At 37.5% G+C, this 8,543-nt stretch overlaps 1 protein-coding gene across 1 annotated transcript; it reads right to left on the bottom strand.

The window, feature by feature from the left end:
• Nucleotides 1-873: 873 nt before the first annotated feature.
• On the bottom strand, nucleotides 874-1,806 carry LOC148720922 (melanocortin receptor 5-like). The gene has a single exon (XM_088739235.1). It carries the CDS (start codon nucleotides 1,804-1,806, stop codon nucleotides 874-876), a length of 933 nt encoding a protein of 310 aa, XP_088595361.1.
• Nucleotides 1,807-8,543: the final 6,737 nt, after the last annotated feature.

The raw sequence follows: 8,543 nt of genomic DNA, 5'->3' as shown, positions 1-8,543 counted from the left end.
TAGTTTAGTCTCCGTTTCTAAACCTGGCGAGAACGCCCACCCTTTGACTGGCCTTCTCGCATAATTCGCTAATATGTTAGCTAAGAATTAGTTTCTCGTCGAAGTTCACGCTCTCGTGTAATGCCTAACTGCGTGCCTGCGGTATTCTGAACCCAAGATCGACATGTCATTATACGCACCTCATCATTTTGCGATTGAGTGATTGTAAAGCGATCGTTATTTCGATTTCTTTTTTCTTTTGTGCGCTATCTTGAAACGCTACACTCGGATTAAAGGCGAAAGCTACAAGAACATTTTCATCATAATGGTCTCCTGTAGCAACGGCATTCTGATCCCGGTCGAGACCCGACCAAAATAAGAGAATAAATTTGATTTTCTTCGGCTGTAATTTCAGTAAATTTCTCTTTGGATAAAGATTGTTACTTTGAAGACAACTCCATGAGAAACAGTGATAATCATGGTTAAGTTTGATTTTAAAAAAAAAGTAAATTGATTTAAGGATTACCACATGATAAAAATGTTGAGCTCGCTTACTGGCTGACTTGTAAAGCGGCTCTTACAGCAAACTGCCTACTTTTTGAAGCTGAAAAGTCTCTCCTAAATCTTTATTTGACTAACGCTATTTTTAAAAAGATAGGAAAAAAATCCCATCTCCTATCTACCTCTCAAGAACATGTTTCTATCCGTTTGCAATACGTTGTTTATCATCAGGAAGGCTAACCAGAGACTTTCCTCCACTTTAATACATTTAGTAAAATGAGTTTTTTTTACTCGACTTCTCTTTAGCTGTTCTCGATGGAACTGAAACAAGTACATTGAACTTTTCTATGCGCGATAACTGCGTCGTGCAATCACATAATATTATTTCTAACTTCAGCATAGTGCTTCTCTAATAGTCTGTTTTACCGCTTGTCTTATTTCACTAATTTTCCAGCAGTAAAGAAACGGGTTTAATGTCGAGTTGAAGTAAACTAAGATACCTGCTGCTCCCCTTAATACCACTAAGTGTGATGAATATCTTTTACTTTCAGCGATTACAACTGCCACTATAAAGTATGGTGCATAACAAACAATTAATGCTAACTGCACCCAAAGTGCACTGTACACTGCCTTTTTGTATCGCGCCATATTCAGTGCATTTGGTTGGCTCGGCTGTTGTTGAACACGACCTTGCACTTCTGACTGATGACGATTGAGAGTGCGGAAAATCTTTGTGTACGAGATGATTGTGATAACTAGGCAAGATGGTATAACTATATATTCATACCAATTCGTTATACGATGATATAAATTGATGAATAAAGCAGCGACAGTGGGTATAACCCACAGGGTAGCTGCAATGATGTATGTGCGTTTTAACGTTACAATTTGTCTGTATCTCATCCCCAACAACAGGGCGAGAAGCCGGTCCACGCTTATGGCCGTCATCGTCATCAAAGACGCTCCGCATAATGCATAGCTTGTTATGTGGTATGCGTCCCTTGCGTATTGACAAAGACTCCAGTTTTCCTGAGCCAAGAATATCCAATAGGTAACATAGAGAGGCTCACTAACAAGACCAACCAACAGGTCAGTTATGGCCAGACTACGATACAACAGTTTGGACGGCGGATGAAGGGAAGATTCCTTTCGAAGGGCAACAAGGATAAGGGAATTGCCAAGAAAAGCGGTCACCGAGAGGAGAATATGCACCGCTGATAACGAAACTGATTCTTGTTGAAGCCCACCTACCAAAGAGGGGGAGCAATGCTCTTCTTGAAATGTTTGAGTATTTGATCCACCTCCTTTTAAATCTTTTGTCCTCATTATACGTTTTTCCTTGAAGTTATCTAAAAATTGCAACAAGCAAAATTTTATTTAGACCACTCCTACGAAAAAAAACCCCTTATACCTTGCTTTGATTTTAAAATATAGAATATTGACTTCAAAAACATAGTTACCACATTTCAAATGTAGGTGAAAACTGTCTGTTTGATTAAGATACATGTCACTTTTTATCCGATCGCATCGCTGTGTTTTGCATTTACTGTCACCTGTGAGAGGAACCAGTTTCTGCGTAACTAGCAGCTTATTAGATCCCTTCTAATTTCTCTGGACTTTTTCGCCATAAGTTACATTTTACTTAAAAGTCTCTATTAAAAAGAGCAGAACGTAACCATAAGTAATATCAATAATTGTAAGTCTTGAATGGTGCGATCTTTTCGGTTGTTGTTGTTGTTGTTTTTTTTTTTCTATATGAAAGAGTGCGACCAACGTTCTACACCTGGAAAGCTTCTCCGCAAATTGTCTTCACATGAAAAAAACAAGAAGTTTTATTCCCAAATAAAGGTTTTTGCCAAACCTACATGTCTAGTGCAGGTCTTACTTAGTATTTAAGACATATCAGGCATTTTTGGCTCTGGTGTCGTAATTTGACTATGGCATAAGCAAAAACTCTTCTGGAGCAAAATATCTCAAACAATGCAGATAGTACGCGTAAATATAAAATATTTCTTCCTTTGTTTATAGCTTGCTTCCGAAAATCAATTTCTAGCGAGCGACCGAGCATGAAAAGAGAAATAATAACTTACCGTTTTCTGAAAAGGAGATTTTAAATGAAATTCTGCCTAAGACTACTACATTTGTTGAAGTCGAGAGACAATATTTAGGCTAGAAAATATTCTCCAGCATTTCATAAACAATTGTTTTTTTTTTTCTAATGCCTTTTTGCAATTGAATCTGGAGATATTTTTTCCTTGACAGCACCTGCCAGGCTACGATCACGTAAACCTCACTCTGTTTAATTACACTTACCCAGAAACGTCCTCAGCAACGTTCACTCATGTATTAAATAATGCTTATTCTGTTACAAGAGATACCAATTTCTTCCCAGTAGCTTTAAATATCACCATTTATGAATTTCAACAGGTAATGCTATGTCATATTATCCCGTCTATAAACTCTAAAAGATCCCTCCATAGATCCACTGAATATCTTTATTTTGCAGCATCATGAACGATAGAAATATTCTTTCCCGCAAGGAAGATTTTCTTGCAATTTATCTTTCATAATTGGTGAGGCAGGGATCTTTATCACCTAAAATTGTTCTGCGTCAAAACTACGTGTCAATCTCACTGGTTAACTTTAATTTTCGAATGAATTTGCACTACCAGGTAGAAATATAAAACTTTGTGCTTTTACACCATAGTGCAAAAGCTACCAATACTAAGAAAAAGTGTCCTTGATACGATAAATAATAAATTGTTGGTATCAGCTTTTATTTATAAAGACCTTTAAAATGATGATCAGCTTCAGGAAGCTGAACTTGAATATTCGACATGAAACGTTAATAAATCGGAAACTATTTGAACGCAGACTTCGTAAATGACAGTCCCTTACTGGGTTTTTTCTTAGCGCCTCATATCCGACGAAAATTGGAAACGGAGACAATTACTCGACAGGTACGAAATGCCACATAACCAAATTAATGCTTTAGGTTATTTCACTTATTTTCCTTTAAAATTCAACCATGCACTCCCGTGAAGCTATTAACATTATTTAGGATTATCCCTCTAAAAAGTCATTTCAGTCACGTGGGAGAGGGCATGATGGTACGAATCAAACATATAGGTGGTTTCAAAAAGGTTGTCTACGGACAATCTCTGGTTGAATCTCTAAAAATTAGATAACAAATGTCAAAAGCCCTTTAACTCCTGGACAAAGTGATTGTCCATTTGTTTGCTTTACTGTTTGTCTTATCACCTATCTTCCAGCAGTAAAGAAACGGGTTTAGTGTCAAGTTAAAGAAAACTAAGCAACTTGCTATTTGCCCTAAGTGTCCCTGTCTGAGAAAGTGTTCCAGGGGCCAAAAGTGGTAGTCAACCGATTTGGCTGAAACTTAGCACAGAAGTTGAGTGTGACAAGATATTTTCAAAAGCCTCTTTCGCTCACTTCTCTGACTGTTTGTTCTGGAGTTTCAGAAGGGGGTCCCGTCTGTGGCCTATGGTGCACCAAGCATTCACCCTGCTAGGTGGCATTTTGAAAGTGCTATAAAACTTCATTGGTGAATTGTGCTGCCAAATGAATTTCACCATGGACTCTGCTATAGTGGGGCTTTTACTTCATAAATGTAACTTTGTTCTCAAACGATTAGACAGAGAGGGGTTTGGGGCTAAAGTTAGGTCAAATTTGAGGTCCCCTTCTCCGTTCCCCTGACTAGTTTCGAGCCTGCAATGCAGTCAGCCGCTCAAGCTGAAAGTAGCACCTTGTACGCACGGATGCACAGTCATAACCTATCAAATTTTGGTAATTCCACCAACTTTTTTCTGCTTGATGGGTAACTGTTTTTACTACCTTTTTCTATGAGTATGGGCTCCGCTAAAAATTGCAGCAAGGAATGTTTAATTTAGACTTCACCCACACTTCCAAACCTTAATTTGGTACCAAGATCCAAATAAACGGAAGGCAGTGTTTCTTGTTTTGAAATGGAGATGAAAAATGTCTGTTTTTTAAAGATACATGTTACTTTTTATCTAATTGTATGGCTGGGTTTTGCTTTTATTTTAGAGAATCCAATTTCTCAGTAATTCGCAGCTTATACGATTCTGTAAAAGTACCTAGACTGCTCCACCATAATGTATGTTTGCCTTAAAAATGAAAAAACAACAATAATAAATAAGGGAAACAAAATGCTATCGTTATTGCGATTTCCCATTCTTTTGTATGTTATCTTATAACGCTACACACGGATTTAAGGCAAAAGCTACAAGAACATTCGCATCATAATGGTCTCTTGTGACAACAGCATTGTGATCCTGGTCGAAACTTGATCGTTATAAGGGAATGAATTTGATTTTCTTCTGTTATAATTTCTCAATAACATGTTTCTATACGTTTGCAAGACGTTTTCAAGACGTTTTTTATCATAAGAATGCCAGCCAGAGACGTTTCTCTACTATAGTACAGTCAGTAAAATGAGTTTTTCTTTTCTCGACCTTTCCTTGGCTGTTCTCAATGGAACTGAAACAAGTACATTGAGTTTTTCAATGCACGATTACTGCTCATGCAATCACATATTATCATTTGTAACCTCAGCATAGTGCATCTCTAATTGTCTACTTTACCGCTTGTCCTACTTCACTAATCTTCCAGCAGTAAAGAAACGGGTTTAATGTCGAGTTAAAGTAAACTAAGACAACAGCTAGTTTACATATTAATACTAAGTGTGACGAATGTGTTTTACTGTCTGCGATTACAACTACCATCATTGAGTATGGTGCATAACAAATTACTAATGCTAACTGCACCGACAAAGCAATGTACACTGCCTTTTTGTATCGGGTTATGTTCAGTGCATTCAGTTGGCCCGGCTGTTGATGAAAACGACCTTCTACTTGTGCCTGATTACGATTAAGAGTGCGGAAAATCTTAATATACGAGATGATTGTGATACCTAGGCAAAATGGTATAGATATATGTACAGACCAATGCGTTATACGATGATCTAACTTGAAGCATGTAGCAGCGACAGTGGACATAACCCAGATAGTAGCTATAATGATGTATGTGCGTTTCAACGTTACAATTTTTCTGTATCTCGGCCCCAACAACAGGGCGAGAAGTCTGTCTACGCTTATGGCTGTCATCGTCATCAAAGACACTCCACATAATGCATAGGTTGCTATGTACGCTGCGTTGCTTGCGTATTGACAAAGACTCCAGTTTTCCTGAACCAAGAATATCCAATAAGTAACATAGAGAGGCTCACTAACAAGACCAACCAACAGGTCAGTTATGGCCAGACTACGATACAACAGTTTGGACGGCGGATGAAGGGAAGATTCCTTTTGAAGGGCAACAAGGATAAGGAAATTGCCAAGAAAAGCGGTCACCGAGAGGAGAATGTGCACCGCCAAGAACGAAACTGATTTTTGTTCAAGCCCATCCACCAAAGAGGGGGAGCATTGCTCTTCTTGAAATATTTGAAGTTGTGATCCACCTCCTTTTAAATCTATTGTCGTCATTATAGCGAAGCTTAGTAAACGTTCGTTACCTTTTTCCTTGAATTTATCTAAAAAATTGCAACATGCAACATTTCTTTTAGAATACTCCTGTGCACCAAAACCACCTATAACTTCCTTTCATTTTAAGATCCAGAATATTGACTTCAAAAACAGTTACCACATTTTAAATGTGGTTGAAAACTGTCTTTTTATGAAGATGCATATCACTTTTTATCCCATTGTATCGCTGTGTTTTGCATTTTTTGTCATCCTTGAGAGGAACCAGTTTCTGCGTAACTAGCAGCTTATTAGATTCCTTATAATTTCTCTGGACTTTTTCGCCATAAGTTACATTTTACTTAAAAGTCTTTATTAAAAAGAACAGAACGTAACCATAAGTGATATCATTAATTTTAAGCCTTAAATGGTGCGAACTTTTCCTTTGTTTGCTTTTTCTATATGAAAGAGTGCTACCAAACTTCTACACCGGGAAAGCTTCTCAGCAAAGTGCCTTCACATGAAAAAAACAGGAAGTTTTATCATCTAATAAAGGTTTTTGCCAAACCTACATGTCTAGTGTAGGTCTTACTTAGCATTTAAGACATACCAGACGTTTGTGAAACTGTGTCAGTTCTTACGGCATAAAAAAAGTATCTCCTTTGAAGCAAAATGTCTCAAATAATGTAGATAATACGCGTAAATTTAAAATATTTCTTCCTTTATTTATATTCTGCTTCCGAAAATCAATTTCAAGCGAGCGATCGAGCTTAAAAAGAGAAATAATAACTTACCGTTTTCTGAAAAGGAGATTTTAAATGAAATTCTACCCAACGCTATCACATTTCTTGGAGTTGAGAGACAGTATTTAGGCTAGAAACTGTTTTTTTAGCATTTCGTGACTTCATAAACAGTTGTTTTGTTTTGTTTTTTGTTTTTTTTCTAATGCCTTTTTGTAATTGCATCTGAAGAGAGACATTTTTTTCTTGACAACACCCGCCAAGCCACGATCACGTAACTGACCTGCTTTGCTCAATTACGTTTACTCAGAAACTTGAATATTCGACATGAAAGGTTAATACTTAGTCGGAAACTATTTGAACGCAGACTTCGTAAATAACAGCCCATTACCGGTTTTTTTCTTTGCACCCAACATCCGACTAAAATTGGAAACAGAAACAATTACTCGACAGGTGCGAAATGCCACATAACCAAATTAATACTTTGGGCTATTTCACCTATTTTCCTTCAAAATTCAACCATGCCCTCGCTTCAAGCTATTAAAATTATTTAGGATTATCCCTCTAAAAAATCATTTCAGTCGCGTACGAGAGAGCGTGGTGACACTTTTGTAATTATTTCCCCAGTTTGACAGTAGTTGGGATAAGGTAAAAGCTTGGTTGTTACATGTACACAAGGTGTCATGTATGCGGCAGGTACTTGTACCCTAACATTCTTCCTGTGCCATAGAAACTTCACGAACATTCCCTTTTAATAACAAATTAGTCTAGGGTCGAGGTCGGAAATCGATCCACTCAGTGTTACGAGTGACATTAACAGTGATGATGTTAAAAATATTATTTAAAATGATGATATTATAACGAATAAGAAAATTATAACAATAATAATACTGCAGTAAATGGTTTGAACCCGGGGGTAACATTTTAAAGTGTGGTGTGATCGTCGGGGTGAGTGTAGTCCTGAGAAGGACTGTTGTCGGTGGTAGTGACTGACGTTTCGACAACCTGTGCGGAAGTCATCATCAGAGTCAAGTGAATAGTTGTTGTCAGTAGAATGTTCTTATTTCAGTTCGTGTAAAATGATTGAAGCTTGAAGTTCATTTATTTGTTTAAGCAGGTTGATTAATTGGCAGCTGTAATAGCTGATGTGAACCTGCTGTTCTAACCCACCCATCCCACCCCAGGGGAGGACATCCATCACTCAGTAATCTCGTGTGTGGGAAATTAACGTTTCCTGCCCCAACCCTGCAGGAGACGGGACCTCCATTTATTCGTCCCTATCCGAGAAGACTAGAATATCTAACCATTTCTTGATGTTATAGAAAGGTAGAAAATTCTTCTCAATTATTTTAAGACCTTGAGTGTTGGTCCGGGTCTCGAACCCTCGACCTCCCGCACTACAGTCTAGCGCTCTATCCATTGAGCTAACCGGGAGGCGGTTTTACCGTGATGTTATTGGCGGTAAGACTCAAGTGGCGTAAGTCGGTCGTGATTGGTCTGTTTCGATTCGTCAGTAAAGTTAGGCCGTTCAGTTCAGTTCGTTTGTAATGTTTATGTCGTGAATGAGTCGTTTGTATGGAGCCGGTAGAAGTTGACACCTGTTAAGGGGAGTCTGTTCTAAGTTAGAAATAAGAACTAATTAATATGATAACATTATTGATAATAATGATGAAAATAATAATAAAGATAATAATAAATATAATAAGAAAAGGAATAACAATGTTAATTATAAACTAAAAGTCATCGTACCGTTCAGTTTTACTTTGGACCTTTATTTTAATATCAAGTACTGTAATTTTAGTTTGTTATTTATAATTGACTATGG

This window comes from Stylophora pistillata, chromosome 11 (assembly GCF_964205215.1).
Source record: "Stylophora pistillata chromosome 11, jaStyPist1.2, whole genome shotgun sequence".
NCBI classification, from domain to species: domain Eukaryota; kingdom Metazoa; phylum Cnidaria; class Anthozoa; order Scleractinia; family Pocilloporidae; genus Stylophora; species Stylophora pistillata.
Note: the sequence above shows the minus strand (reverse complement) of the source record. Positions and strands in the feature narration are given on the sequence as shown.